This window comes from Pelodiscus sinensis, chromosome 14 (genome assembly GCF_052426305.1).
Source record: "Pelodiscus sinensis isolate ZL-2025 chromosome 14, ASM5242630v1, whole genome shotgun sequence".
NCBI classification, from domain to species: domain Eukaryota; kingdom Metazoa; phylum Chordata; order Testudines; family Trionychidae; genus Pelodiscus; species Pelodiscus sinensis.
The window spans coordinates 39,241,640-39,256,775 of record NC_143065.1 but is presented as its reverse complement, the minus strand read 5'-3'; the positions used below and the strand labels follow the sequence as shown (position 1 = coordinate 39,256,775).

General features: G+C 50.1%; 1 protein-coding gene and 1 long non-coding RNA gene across 6 annotated transcripts in view; one reads left to right on the top strand and one right to left on the bottom strand.

Moving 5' to 3' along the window:
• The window catches only part of LOC149523612 (uncharacterized), a 60,636-nt gene that overhangs the window by 35,971 nt on the left and 9,529 nt on the right, over positions 1 to 15,136 (top strand). The window lies entirely within an intron of this gene.
• Positions 5,952 to 15,136, bottom strand: part of LRRK1 (leucine rich repeat kinase 1) — a 140,204-nt gene continuing 131,019 nt past the window's right edge. For all 4 annotated transcript variants that reach the window (XM_075896928.2, XM_075896927.2, XM_006129198.5 and 1 more), the window contains 3 exons: positions 12,691 to 13,535; positions 10,975 to 11,076; positions 5,952 to 8,029 (listed from right to left, as the gene is read on the bottom strand). In XM_075896928.2, coding sequence (XP_075753043.1) covers positions 7,852 to 8,029; positions 10,975 to 11,076; positions 12,691 to 13,535 — 1,125 coding nt within the window. In that variant the 3' untranslated portion in view covers positions 5,952 to 7,851. The remainder of the gene's footprint in view (positions 8,030 to 10,974; positions 11,077 to 12,690; positions 13,536 to 15,136) is intronic.

The window sequence follows — 15,136 nt, the reverse complement described above, 5'->3', positions numbered from 1 at the left end:
GCCCCTACCCCACCAGGCCCACTGAGGCAGGTCTGGTGATGTTGCAGACGCAGGGTTCAATAGGGTTGCCAGGTGTCCAGTATTGACCCGGACAGTCTGGTATTTTCTCCTCCTGGCTAGTAAAAAAAAAATCAGAAAATACCGGACAATGTCCTGGCAACCCTACGACACACTCAGCAACTGAGCCCAGCCCCCGAGCGCCCTCCCGGGTCCTCCAAGCCCCCCAGACTCCTCCACTTACCTGGTTCCGCAGGGAAGCTGTCTTCTGGCTCGATCAGAAAAACAAGATGGCTACGGGCAAAAAGCTTCAAAGGCTTTTCTTAAAGGGGCCATGCTGTTTTATTTTTTATTTATTTATTTATTTTGCTTAATAACTCTTGGGGACCTTTTTTTTTCTCTCAAAAACTTTGGTCTCCCCCCTTTTTTTTTCTCAACAGAATTTTTTCCCCGGTGTTTTTTTGGGGGGGGGAAGGGGAGGTTCAGTACTTTTAGTTAAACCATCTGGCAACCCTAGGGTTCAGAGAGCAGTGTCGTTACAGCAACTTGGCTTAGTGGTGAAGGTTGACCCCCCCGCCCCCATCCCTAACCCTTGCTAGGCTTTGTTACCCTGAGGGACAAGCCAACGGCTCACGGGATGCACTTGCGTGGCTAACCCAAGTTCAGCGCTGCATTGCCAGGGCTTTGCTGCTAGTTTAACCGGCAGGTGCGAACGTGGGTTAACAAACAGTGCTTGGCCTCATGCAGGGGCCTGTATAACACCAGCCCAATGCGCGGGCCGTAAGTGGAGGCTGGCATGCCATGGGCATGCATCAGCCAATGCAGAGGCACGCCCTGTGGTAGTCTGCTTCGTGGCGCTCCCCGGTGGTGCCCCACTGCCCCCGACATCACGAATCCCAAACGGGCCCAGCACCATGCAGCCACAAAGCCTGCATGGTCAGCACGCCTGTGGGGCAAAGGGCCCACGAAACCAGCGCTGCACCAAACCACCTCTCCTCATGGATGCTGCCAGAGTGATGCTGCTTTCCAGCCACTGTCTGATGCCGGAGAAGCCCCTCAGGGCACTTGCAGCTGAGCACAGGCTAGCGGAGCTGTGGGGAAGGGCGGAAAGTGGCCACACAGCGAGCTGGAAAGCTCTAGCTGCGGAGGTACTAAGGGGCCACACACCTGGGGACGGGGCATGAAATTCTGGCCCCGCTCACACCAGGGCTCTTGATTTGCTTGCCGACGTCTTGTGCAAATGGTATTGTCAAAGATGAGGTGTATGCAGATTTTATTCCCTAGCCTTTGCTACACGCTGGTCTTTTGAAGAAGCACAGGACTGTGGGACATTAGCTCTGCCCGGGGTTTACAGCACTGAGCACAGAGTCTCGCTGAGACGGATTATGAAAGGGTGCTTGCCACGTCCCAGCTGGCTCTAGGACAGCTGTGGATTTTTTTGGCCTCGTGGCCGTCGTGTCACATCTCCGATGGGCGCTGTAGAGAGCGCATTTGGCTTAGTTGGTTCCCAGATGGAGGCAATGCCCCACGCCAGTGTAGGCGCTTGGTGATGAATTTCAAGTGTGCTTTTATTTTCACTGAGGTGCTGTCTGTCCCCGATTCACAATCCCAGGCCTTCCTGGCCATTGCCGGGGGAGATAATAAATGATGATGACTTCTGCAGTTCTCACCAACTGCAGTATAATGGCTAATACTGTGCGGATCAGGTTACTGAGAGCAGAGTTTCTGTGCAAGTTTGTGCCCTTAAACAAAAAAAGCAGCCCACTAAACACAAAGCTGAATGGTGCCTCTGAATATCGGCTGTAGCTGCTCGGAAATCTCCTAATTGCTCCTCTGCACACTCTTCTTCCTCAAAATGCATGTACGTGGGGCCTAGGTATTGGACAGGTCCTCTGTGCAGGGGTAAATTTCACTCCCTTTTCTCTTTGGGGATGCCAGACTCGTCCAGCTTTCTGTGGTTCAGCTAATGGTGCATAGAGCCCTGGTGTGTGGTGTGGATAAAATTTGCCAAGACGGCCAGATGCCGAACCCCGTTTGGCTTTGTTAGAATTGAAAATGTAACCCAATGGCAGGAACCCAAGAGCCGTGCTGAAAACGATCCTGCCACGGAGGAGCTAGGCAGGGTAACGAACAATGAGAGCCTTAAGCCAGGCAGGCAGGGCTGCAGCGGCACCGAGGGAGAGCTAGGGAAAAGCTGACTTAAAAAAATCACTGAGCTAGCCAGACACTGAGGTTGGGCTAGCTGCAGGTGCTGCAGGACAGGTCTGAGTGCCTGGGGCTTACTTTGCCAGCTGGATTGATTTAGTCTGTAACAAAACAAAACCCTTCTATTGTTCCAATCGTCTTGAAGCTGGAGCGCCCTCTAGTGCCCACAAGGGGGAACACCACAACCTCATTCAAAACCAAGGCCTCGTCTACACTTAGAATTTAGGTCACCGGAGCTATGGCAGTAGGTCAGTGTTTTCTCTGTGAGCTGAGCGCCTGGGCAGCTACCCAGGAGAGATTCAAATGCAGCCCAGCGCCCACAGCATGTGTTTGCATGGTGGTGCACATTCACATATGTGCTGGTGCATGCAACAAACTTTATTCTGCACACGTGGAAAAAATTAAAAGGCACATTGCAGCAGGTGTGTAAAACACAACTCCCTGAGCCCTACAGCTACACTCACCGAAGGGTGTAGACACAGCTATGTCAATGGAAGAATGCGTCACTACACACTGACAGCAAAACCCTGTCCGGCAGTGTAGGCTTCATCTAAATTACTGGGTAAAGGCAGCCTGGCTATGGCTGGAAAGGCTCCATAGTGCAGCCATCCCTTGAGTTACAAGATGCTAACTCTTTCACGAGTAACAGAAACAGCCCCTTTGCTTTTCTTCAACTGTAACGCTGGCAGCCAGACACAGACGACGGGCTTGCCCATGGCTGGCATTAGTCAGGCATAGCGATTGCCCTTGAATTTCACACCCTACCATCAGCCAAATTGACTTTCGAGTGAAAACAAGCTCTCAGTTAACAATCAAGGCGGCTGCGTCTCTGCCACTAGCAACGCTGGCACCCAGTGAGATCTTCATGCAGCAGGAGAATCAGTCTAGAAAGCCTGAGCCAGTTTCTCAGCTGCTGTAAATTATTGTCACTCCACTGGTGTCACCACTCTGTTCCCCTCATCCACGGCCAGCTGGCCACCAGGCCGGTCCCTTGACATGACAATAGCCTGAGCAAGGCTTCAATTCATGCTGCTTGCCAAGGGCTAGACTAGAGCTTTTTGGTGGGCAGGGAAGCTATGGCCATTTCCTGGGCATGCTGTCTGTGGGAGTGGGAGACGGGGGAGTACAAACTGCTCTTGTGGCTCTCTGTGATGAGGTGTACCAGCAGGTGGTTACTAGTGGCTAGGTCACTTGTTCAGAGAGGGCAAAGCAACCTGAGAGCGGGGGGAAATCCAGACCTGAATCAGACCTGAATACCACCACGTTACTTGTCTTGTGTTAACACCCGCAGACCTCTGGCGAGGCCAGGGCCTAGCGTGGTAGTCATAGTGTAAACGCTGGCAGAAGTGCTGCCCAACCCTGGGAGCTAACAAGCAGGCCGCGGGGATGCATCTATCCTCCATCCATCCAGAACAGCGCAAGGGCAGGCCCCCGGCTCCATCCTGGACGAAATGTTCTCATTCCAACAGAGGTGGCTTATTAAGATGTAATTGCCGTTGCCCTTTGTTAGCATCTCTTCCTTTCACATCTGTGCCTGCTGGCCATGACTGGCACGTAACCGAGGGTTTGATGAACCTCGCCTATTCCCTTCACTTTCATTTACAGCTGCCTTGTATTTCTGCAAAGGCTTCTTAACCGTCTCCGGCTATTCTCTAGGCTTCATTCTTACTTTATTAATGAGTGCTACAGAGTGATCACATGAAAGGTAACTAAAATTGCATATTACAGAACAGGGGATTTCCGACCCATTTTCTCCTCACAACAGGCTCAAGCCTAATACTAGCTCATAGCCATACAGTTCTTACTTAGACAAGACACTAAGGACCAGGGCCCTAATGAGCTAACAAAAAACGTTTGCTTGTGCCATGATGGAGTGCAGGGCAGCCATGACCTAGCAAACTAATGTCCTTTCTACGCTCTTAGGCTATGTCTACACTGCAGGCATTTTGCGCAAGAACAGCTGCTCTTGCGCAAAAACTTGCAGTGTCTACACTGCACGTGCGTTCTTGCGTAAGTAAATTTACAGTAAAGCGTCAGAAAACAGGGCTTCTTGTGCAAGTTATTCCTCTCCCCACGAGGAATAAGCCCTCTTGTGCAAGAGCTCTTCCACAAGAAGGCAGTGTAGACAGGCAATAGAGGTTTCTTGTGCAAGAAAGCCCTATGGCTAAAATGGCCATCAGAGCTTTCTTGCACAAGAGAGCATCCACACTGCCATGGAAGACCTTTTGCACAAGAACTCTTGCGTAAAACAGTTCTTGCTCAAGAAGCCTGCAGTGTAGGCATAGCCTTAGTCTTATGCAGTGGTCCCCAAACTTCTGTGGCTGCCACGCGCCAGAGGTGGGGGGCTGCGCATGTGCCACGTGCCTGGGGCCGTCCATGCGCCACGCGCCCAGGGGCAGGGGCCACGCATGCGCCCAGGGCGCAAGAATGTCTCGGGCCGGCCCTGGTCACTAGGCAGGCGCACATAAATGCCCCGGCCGGCACCATGGCGCCGGAGGGCACTGCATTGGGGACCACTGGTCTTATGCTTTAAAACAGAGAAATACATCCCCAAGCAGATGGCTTTTTTAATGTTAGAGAAAAGACATCTGATTAAATATTAAACGCTTAAAAAAACCCCCAGCTCTGCTTTGTGCATGCCAAACTACCAGGAAACAGATTTCAGATGCAGGAACAAGTTGTGTATCCTTGGCTGCATCTAGCTAAGGGCTGAGGCTTTATGGGAGCTGCACTGGCCATGGAACTCAGTGGGCAATTTGCTAAGGCCTTTGCAAGGCTTTGCCATGGAAATAGCTAAGGACGCAAGCCAAGCTAGTAATGTATCTATCAGGCAAGGTGAGGACAGGTTCCAGCACTAACAAGACCGATATCAAACAGTTGTGTTAAAACGGTAGTACATGTCTATTTTGATTTAATTAAGCATGGATGTGGTGTATTCCGGACCTATGTGGTGACATCATTCGTCTGTGTACAGTCAACAGTGCTGATAAATACGGGTGGGAGGGGTCAAACAGGTAGGATGTATGAGTTACAAAGCTTTTCTTACAACTGAGACGCCTTTTAAACAGCAAGATTGTTTGTAGCTTATTCATGTATTGAGAAGTCTGACATTTAGAAAATGGCTCCTGTGTATGTCCTTAGGTGGGCTGTCTTGGTAATTGACAATTAAAAACGCCTTGGTTTTATTGACTGTGATGGATTCATCTAATCTGAGAGCACCTTTTTGGCTTGAGGCTCTGGCAGCCCTTCTATACATTCCTGCAGCAGGGGGAGAGAATTGAGAAAATGTGCATCTACTTGCCTACAACAAGTGAAATTTACACAAGGCTGAGCCATGGGCTTGTTCGAGTTGTTCAACTGAGGAAGTTGCTCACTGTGTTTAATACAAATGTTGCAACATAAATCAAACCGCACTGCCCCAAAGCACTGCACATTTTCCTCATTCCTTCTTGCTGATGGAGAATTCCCAATCCCAAAGCCTTTCGCTGCTGTTTTACCAGAGAGTGATTCTGACGGCACAATCTTGGGGTCAGATTCTGATGCTGTCACTCATCTACTGCCTGGAATGGTCACTTCTTGGTGGAGTCCTCTTCGTTTCTTTCACCTCCCTGCTAAGATCTACCACATGGGTTCCCAAACTGGGGGGGGGAGGGAGCGTGAAGAAATTCCAGGGGAGGGGGGGGGGCATGAGGTGACCCAGCCTCCCCTCCCCCTCCCCCATCAAGTTTTGCTGCCCTGTTCAGTTCCTTTTTTTTTTTTTTTTTGCTCAACAAGTTTTGCTGCTATTTGGAGGGGGGGCGTGAGGGTTTTTCAAAAAGGGGGACGTGATGCCAAAAAGTTTGGGAACCACTGATCTACCTGCTCTGAGCTGCCCCCGAGAAGTGAGTTAACAACAACGCCAGAAACAACCAGTATAACCCCTCTTAGTCATTCTCCTGATGGCCCTTGCTCAATTGCTGTCTGGTTTTGTAGATGGTCAGAGCTTTTTGGGGTTGGGCGGAGGTAGGGGCTCTGCACCCAGGTGTGGAGTGCATAATAACTAATAATAATACTAAGCAGCACTGCCGAGATCATAGGATCTTTCATGCTACCGGGGCCTGCTCCTGTCCCCACTGAAAATTCTAACTGATTTCAGTTGGGTGCTGGATCAAGCCCATGTAGCGCACAGCCAAACACAGATGAGGGGATGCATGCCCAAGGGTTACTGCTTGTGAGAAAAGCCACCAACGTGTGAAATTCCTACAGCTGATCATGTTCTTCACATTGATGAAGTTGGTTTTGGTCTTTCCCACTTGTAGTTTTTTAAAACCCATAATCCCTTGACTGGTCTCCAGGCAGATTGCATCTGTAACCCTGATCTGGTCTAAAATATCTCAGTTATGTGCTACTCTAGTTAGCAGTGCTGGAGAGGCCATAAGGGAGGGACTTCTGTGCCATTCGGGTATCTAGCGGGGGAAGAGAAACAGCCTGCACTTTAGTCAGATGCAATCATTCTCAAGCTGATCATGGAGCTGCCAATAAACGGTAACACTGATGCAGTGTCACTCTTGGAGGAGTCTGTTTATTTTGAGATATGTTTTGCTTCTGATGTAGAAGGGTAAATCTGACATTTAACTTGCTAATTCTGCATCAAGCAGCCTTGCATCTATGTTCAGACTCAGTACAAGTTTCTCAGTATAAAAACAATTCAGTACTGTACACATTCCATGCTGTACACATTCACTCATCAGGAGTTGCTTCACTTTTTACACTCTTCTGTACATGCCCTGATAATGTGATTGTGTTTACACCTGGTCCAATGCTGTCCTAGGTCCAGTGTGACCTTAGTGATGTGAAAAATAAACTCTATATACAGCTCTATTTAAAAAGCAACAGAACTTCTATATACCAGTAAACTGAGCTTTTAAAATAATTTACAGAGAAGCGTAAGAGAGGGACAAGGACTGTTTCCAAGTTGTGCTGATTAAGTTACTCCCTCTGAAGTGCTGACATGTTTCGCTTTGCTTTGGACTCTATGTACAATTCACTTTGCAGCAGTGCAATTCAATAGCTCATTGTACTGAGATTGTGCAGTATTCACTGACAGATCATCATCTTTCGGCCTTTCACAGTAACTCAGTATCACAATATCTTTTATAGGCCAGAAATATATTGGCCACAAAAGGACTATTGCTGGGCTCTCACCCATTGGGACAGCAGGCGGTAGGAGAATTGTGCAAAAGCTCAGGCTCTGAGGGAGAGAGATGTGTCTGTGTAGTTAATAAAGCTCTCTTGGATGAGGACATAAGCAGCAGTTGCCCTGATGTGTGGGAATTTTGCAGGGGAAGAAAGGAGGCGAGAATTGACTGGACATAGGTGGAGAGTTTGGGTGGTCCACATGAAGGCAATATTGCGGAGGGATCATCCGCTTTCTAGCTTAATACATCTCTGTCCTCTGCTGAAAAGAAAGGAGGAAACAAAGAGTAAAGTATCTAGTTCGGTCATCTGAGTCTCTGGCAAATGCTCTACAGTGTTCTTTAGCAGCAAATGTGGAAAACAAAAATGCTCAACTCTTCTCTAAGTATAGAACAGTACCCAGACTGGAATGCTGCAGAGCGTCAGTTTCTGTTCCCGTCCTTCCTTGATGCTTGACTTTAAATTTGACCAGCACTACCGTCTTTTTCGCATGCAGGTTTCAAGCCTTCCCAGCTCTTCATAGGACTGGTAGAAATTGTCAAACTCCCGGGCACCCCAGCTCCTCCAAACAGCGAGGCACCATTCCATGTTTTTGTTCTCAAAGCAGCACACAACAGTGTCCTTTGCCACGATAGCAGCTTCGACCAGCGCCCTGGGAAACCAAGAACAGGTTTGGAAAACAGAGTGTGAGAGGAGCGCTGCTCTCCTAAGAAACAGCAGCCCAGGCAAAGTGAGAAGCGCTGGCTGCGTAGGGTTTGTCTTAGTTGAGAAACCCAACACAGTGACAGTTCTATGGGTCTTGTTTGATGACAACAGGACCATGCATTCATGTAGGGCCAGATATGGTAACCGTCATCCCACTGATTGCACTGCAGCTGCTCACAAAGTGTGGGACTATTCAGTGGGAGGAAAGGTTGCAGAATTTGCTGCATAATGCGTTCATTGATTGGATTCAGTGCTTGCTTGGCTTTTTTACGCCATTCTCCCAAGGAGTGCTTAGGTAAAGGAAACTGCCCCAGCAGGGCCAGGGAGTATGTGGCAGTTCAGTATGTGGCAGCTGTGGGGAAGTTGTCCTAGGTCACAGAAGCCCCTAATGAAGCCACTTTAACCCCACCACCCCACTCATGGGGGAGACAGCATGATATCTGGCTCTGTTAGAGATGCTGCAGCCTTGCAAATGCCTCCACAGCTTGGGCGGGTAACTTGTTACTGGGAGTGCAACACTGTCGGCTTTTTCATCATTTTCATCCTGCTGATAGAGGACGAGTCAGGGCACAGTCACTGGTGGGTCTGCATCAACTGTAGCCCACACATTCTGCATCCAGGCCCACCCAGGGGGCTACCCTGCTATGCCCCAGCATTCCGGCCAGGGAGCAGGGTCGGGTCTTAACCCCTTCCCTCCCTCCTATCCCACTCCTCTCCGCTCCCCAATTCTTGCCCACCCAAGAGGGCCCTTCTGGCTATGGCACAGGGACGAGCTGAACTATTTTGTGCCTGAATCAGCCACGCTGCAACACTGTAAAATGGGACACGTCTAGCAACGGACATTTCATCTACACTTCTACTCCCCCGACTTTTCTTTCTTTCTTTTTTAATAGGGTGAATCTCTGAAATGAGTCCACCTAGCCAAATGGGCCTATGCAGGCAATGAAAAGGCCAAAGCACTATACCACCAGGCCAAGACACAAATTAACAAGAGGAGTGAATGAACGGACGCCTTTGCTTTCATAAGACCTATGCCAGGGGTGGGCAATAATTTTTAAAAGGGGGGACATTTTTTAAAATTTTCATAAATATATGTAGTGGCGGGGCTCAGATGGAGGGGGCAGGATCAGGAGACTTCTTGTACTCCCCTGCCCACAGACCCTGATTGGCTTGGGGTAGGGAGTGCATGAAGTCTTGCCCCCCACACTCGGCACCCAGAGAGAATCACCTGGTGTTTCAAAACAGCTGGTGGGACCCTGTGGTGCCGCGTGCCTCTGGCAGAGGAGGCGACTTCGCGCATTCCCCCATCCCTGGGTCTCAGCTGGCCTGGAAGCGGGGGAACAGCAGGGTGGCTGCAGGCCCCTTGGGCTTGGTGGGCCGAATCTGGCCCGCAGAGGTTGTCTTACCCGCCCCTGACCTATGCTGTGTACTGATCAATGGCAATTCATGATAGGGATGTGAAGGACTAGTCAACTAGTCGCTTCCCCCACTTTGCTGGCTCTGTCAGATAGAGGCAGCAAGGGGAGGGAAGGAGAGGGGGTACTTCAAAGTACCGCTTGAAGCCTGGGGCCAGACCCCGGGCTCCACACAGCGCTGCTGCTTTGAAAAGCCGTGTGCAGCCCAGGGCCAGCTGGGGAGTCCCCAGGCTGCTTGCGGCGTTTCAAAGCGGCAGCGCCACATGGAGCCCAGAATCAGCTGGGGACTCCCCAGCTGACCCCCAGCTCTGTGCAGCGCTGCCACTTTGAAATGTCTCTGTGGCTGACCCCAGGCTCCAGCTGACCCTGGGCTCCACATGGCGATTTTGCCACGTGGCACTTTCAAAGGCGGAGGTGCCCTTTCAACTCAAATAGTCGATGCAAAATGCATTGACTATTTGATTGGTCAGTTACTCGATACTTAACACCCTTAATTCATGACACACAGCACAACTTAACTTCCATATTCTTTGTCTGGTATTTAAACAGTCAGCAAAAAACAACCCAACCTTCTACCACAGTTATTTATTTTCTTGGAAGCTCAGTTGCTACATCGAGCATTTTAAATTTATATCCCTGTTTTCCACAGGGTGCCAGGAGTTATGGCTGGTACAAAGGTGCTCATTTAGAGCCAGAACTTCAACCTGCTCTGAGTGAATGAAGCCACAGACGAGCACTGCACTCTTTAGTAAATACACTTCTTGTTCTTAGTGTAGGGCCTGATTCTGCCAAGCACTGACGATCTCCAAAAGCTGGGTGCCTGCAAAGCCCAGGGACATCAGCACCTGGCAGGATTGGGCCAAGAGTTATTGCAAAATGAGAGGTGCTATCTTAATGCCAACTTGGCCTGGGAAATAAGGCAAATAGTTAGGGATCTGGAGATGCAACTTGCTGTGATGTTTCTGGGTCAGATCATGCCCATTGCTCGAAGAAGCCAGATGGAACAGTGCTTTTCTTGCATGCCAGATCAATCCAAACTTCTCCTGCTTGTCACAGTATAAGGAGCAGGAGGGGCCAAGTCACAGCATGCTCTGCTCTACCAATCCAGGGCCATCCCAGCTGCAGGGATGCTCTAACTCGGCTTGGAGGCCTGTCTGTGTAATTCAACCTGAATCACAGTGACTCTTCAAGCTGGGAGCTTGCTCTATGGTGCTTCCCATGGCTCCCCTTGGCTGCAAATGGCGAACCGGTGCTAATGAGAGTTGCGAGGCTTTGTGGCCACGGCGCTGGTAAGTAAACACACTGGAGCGACCAGTTAACAGGTTTCTCCAGAGGTTTAGCTGACCACTTTCAGAAACACTGCCCGGAGGGAGAAAGGCCAATTAGAGGATTGCAGGCCTTCCACTCTGATACTGGACATGCCGTCCCTGATGGAATCTATTGTGATCATGAAATACAAGCTCTAATTCAATCTCACCCATAGGGAGCCAGCTCCCCGGCCTTCAGTACAGCTATGACTCTGCCGCGCTGCGTGTCACATTCCTTCTCCAGCCCGATAACGATGATGTCGCCACCCCTCCTACAGACAAAAGTGAGACAGTCACGTTCGACAACAGAGGCCACTGACAGCCAGGAAAAGCAGCGTTCACAGTGCTACCCTAGCTCCCCCGGTTACATCTGCTGAAGGCTGCCAGCAGGGGATAGGTCTGAGATCCAAAGATGATCACAGAGCTCATTTAAGATGGCCGGCGTTCCAAACAGTCTCTTTCAGACTCAGAAGGAAGCTCCATCAAGCTCCTCACGTATAAAAGCAAGTGCAGACAATGGGGCCCACTCAAGGCAACATGCCACCGTGCAGGTCACCCCTAGGGCATGCAAGCACTATAACTTGCAAACACCCCCCCGCCAGCCCCTCCGAGTGTAGCACGTTACAGCGCTGTAAAGCGCCGGTGTGAACGAGGCTACAGCAATGGGAGCCACACTCCCGTGCTATTAGCTACTCCCATTGTGGAGGTGGTTTACCCAGAGTGCTGGGAGAGCTCTCTCCCGGCGCCTGTGCTGTGGCCACCGGTTCAGTGGAAAGCACCGAAAGTGTAAACAAAGCCGGAGTGATTTGCCAAGCTGCAAATGCAGAGGTATTGGAAGCAGGGTATGTGCATGTTAGACTGCATCTACAGGGCAATGGAAGCCCCGGGCTTGAACTCAGGATCAAGTCAAGCCAAACCCCCATCAGTCTACACTATGTTATGCTAACTTAGGGCCAGGCTCTAGAGATGCCCTGGCAATGGAAGGTCCAAGCCTGAGTCAATCTAGGCCCCAGGATTCAAGCTGTGCAGTGGGGACTCAGCCCCAGTGGACTCGTGCTGGGAACCCACCAAAGTATCCCTGAAGCCTACACCCTGACTTTCTTTGTCCTCTGGACAGTCACATTTGGTGAACAGCTGAGTTTTCCCACGCTGCGCCAGGAACAAAGGCCTAGAGCGGCCACATGTTGGGAGGGACTAAGGAAATCTGAGATATGGCTGGTCGGACTCAGATCTGAGAACTAGGTGTGGATGCTGAAGCCCCAAGTTCAGGTCCAGGTCTGAAAATGTTACCTCGAGCTGACAGAGTAGAAGCTGAAGCACTGCGTTTTCTAACCCTGGGTCCACTGACTCTAGTTCCACAAGCACTAGCTTACACTGCTGTGTAGACATACCCGTGGGGGAAAAAGCAGCAGCAAACATGACCCAGACAGGAGCCAGAGAACCAGCTCCTTGTGCAGAGGGGTCACAGGAGTGGCAGACTTGGGGGTTTCAGGGCAAGAAAACTACCTGGCGATGTTTGTTTCTACTCTGTCCAAAGACACAAGATTTTGAATACGTTTTTTTTGGGAGGGGGGGGGGAATAAACAAGATGGCATCAGTAACATATTGGATTTGTATTGTGATTTCTTGTCCTACTGGAAGGCCCCAAATTTGCTAACGAAGCAATACTAGATACCACCCAAATGTTGCAGAAATGTTGGTTTCTAACTTGAAACTCTTGGACAGCTACGTGGTTTCTTTGCTGTATCTTACTGCCAGGCACCATCATGGGTAAGTTTGATGTGAAGCAATTAGAAACAACCCCCAAGCTCTTGAGAGCTTCCCAGAACCCACCCCTTATGACTCGGGTCTGGTTTGCTGTGGATGTGGTTTAAGGGATGATTCACCTAGGGATCCAGATGAGGTCTTTTACTGCAAGAACCTTTACAGCTTGGAGATGCTCTGCGTGCTTGTCCGTCAGTGCTGCATGGTTTTCAGATGTGTCTGGGGAAGGGACGGGTTCGTGAAGCCTGCCGGACGGCTCGCACTCCATGGAGAAAGGTGCACTGGATGAGCTTGCAGGGGAGCTGGGCAGACTGGAGGAGGACCGAGTTATCCTGTTGGGAGGGGAGGACGAGTATGAAGACACAGAGCAGTAGTCTGTGAGGGAGTCCTGATGGTTTAATATTTGTGTGCCCAGCTCCTGGCTGTAGATAATGCTCATATCAGCCAGAGAGTTACTCTCAAGCACTGTCCTGTGTATAGCTGTTGTAGCAGGGATCCCTGCGGTAGGCGGCTGGATTGTGAACATGTCTCTTAAAGGGCTGCAGTCGCCGCAGAAGTACCGCGCGCAGAGCTGATAGGTGGCAGTATGGTACATCACCAGGTAGTTCGTTTTATCGTCCAGGCACCATATCACTTCCTCCCCGTGGTACTCTGAGTTACACGCCATCGACGTGATCACAGAGGGAGGGTTGTAGGGCTCCAGCCTCCTGTTAATATCTATGGTCACACAGTCTATGATGAGAATGCCAGGGCCATTGCTGTACCAGACCTCAGCCCCGCTGTTTGTTATTTCCATGGCTTTCACAGGGTAGGGGTTCTGCCGGGGGTCACTGTCCGCGATGTTGAACTTGGATCTATTTGCAGTGTGTGAGCACAAGTAGGAGCCGCTGTCATCTGGGATACCACGTGCCACTGAAAAAACTGCCACCAGTCCATCTGACAGGCCAGCCAGCACCAGATAGGAGTTCTGTGGGGGAGAGAGAGAGAAAGACACTTGTATCTCCATGTAGATGTTTATCATTTTCCTCATCCAACATGCCAGGTGCCCCAACAATACCTAAATAGAGCCTTCCCAAAAGCAAACTAAACCACCCTGAAACAATGTCACTATTTAAAAAAACCCAAATGAACCTACGCACAAGCCCTCGGCTCCCCCTCCCCAGCCCTAACCATCCCCCATCACCTTACAGGTACAGGAGGAGGGATGGACAATACAGTCCCCCCTAAAGGCTAACAAACTCAGGCTGTGATACACTTGCATGTGCCTGGGAATCCCACTGTTGAAGGCTGCCTAGTGCGAACAAGGAATAAAGCAGAGCAGTGCTTCTGCTATGGGAACCACGTTGGCAAAGCAGAAAATGAAATTTTTGGTCCTCCGCCCAATGCCCTGCACACTGCTCCACAGGCAGTGACTCCCCTGACAGCAAGCCTCACAGAATCACAGAACACTAGAACTAGCAAGGACCTTGAGAGGTCCAGTCCCCTGCCCGCATGGCAGGACCAAGCACCATCTAGAACATCCCTGACAGGTATCTATCCAACCTGCTCTTGAACATCTCCAGTGATGGAGAGTCCACAACCTCCCTAGGCAACTTATTCATCTCAGTGTTTAACCACCCTGACAGGTAGGAAGTTTTTCCTAATGTCCAACCTAAACCTCCCTTGCTGCAGTTTAAGCCCATTGCTTCTTGTCCTATCCTCAGAGGCCAAGGAGAACAATTTTTCTCCCTCCTCCTTGTAACATCCTTTTAGATACTTGAAAACTGTTATCATGTCCCCATCAGTCTTCTCCTTTCCAAACTAAACAAGCCCAATTCTTTCAGCCTTGCCTCAGAGCTCATGTCTCTAGACCTTTAATCATTCTGGTTGCTCTTCTCTGAACCTTCTCCAATTTGTCCACAACTTTCTTGAAATGCGGTGCCCAGAACTGGACACAATACTCCAATTGAGGCCTAATCAGCACAGAGTAGAGCAGAAGAATGACTTCTTGCGTCATCCCAATGAAGTGGCCACATGAAGGGTGCAGGCGTGGGGCCCCAGGCTATGCTGTACACATGTGGAGATGTCAGCAGAACTTACAGAGAACAGGCTGACAAGCATGATGGAGGATTTGAAGGTACTTATAAAAAATGCCCTATGATTAACGAACACACTCATGGCTATGGCAACTTACAGCACAGAGAGCAAGTTGCATGCTGCATGGATTTCATCCTAGCCAAAACAAAGTTCTGTGCTGCAGTCATGCTCAACATAAGAGGGTCTCCTCTGTGTGGCAACCAAAGTCAGATGTCAAATTATGCACAGCATAGATTGCTATTCCGACACTGCTCTACTACGGCACAATGCTCAAAGCATAACGAAGCAGTGAGCAAGAGAGAGAACATTATGGCTTGTCACACCGTCTGCATGGCCAGATTATCCCAACGACAGTGAAAACCTAGGAGACAGTGGTCAGAGGGGGAAATGGGTATTGTGGGAATCTGACTCCATGTGCAACTGTGGGCATACGCCAGAATTCTCCCTATGAGTTGGTTTCCCCGTCTGTGAAACAGAATAATGCTCACCTCA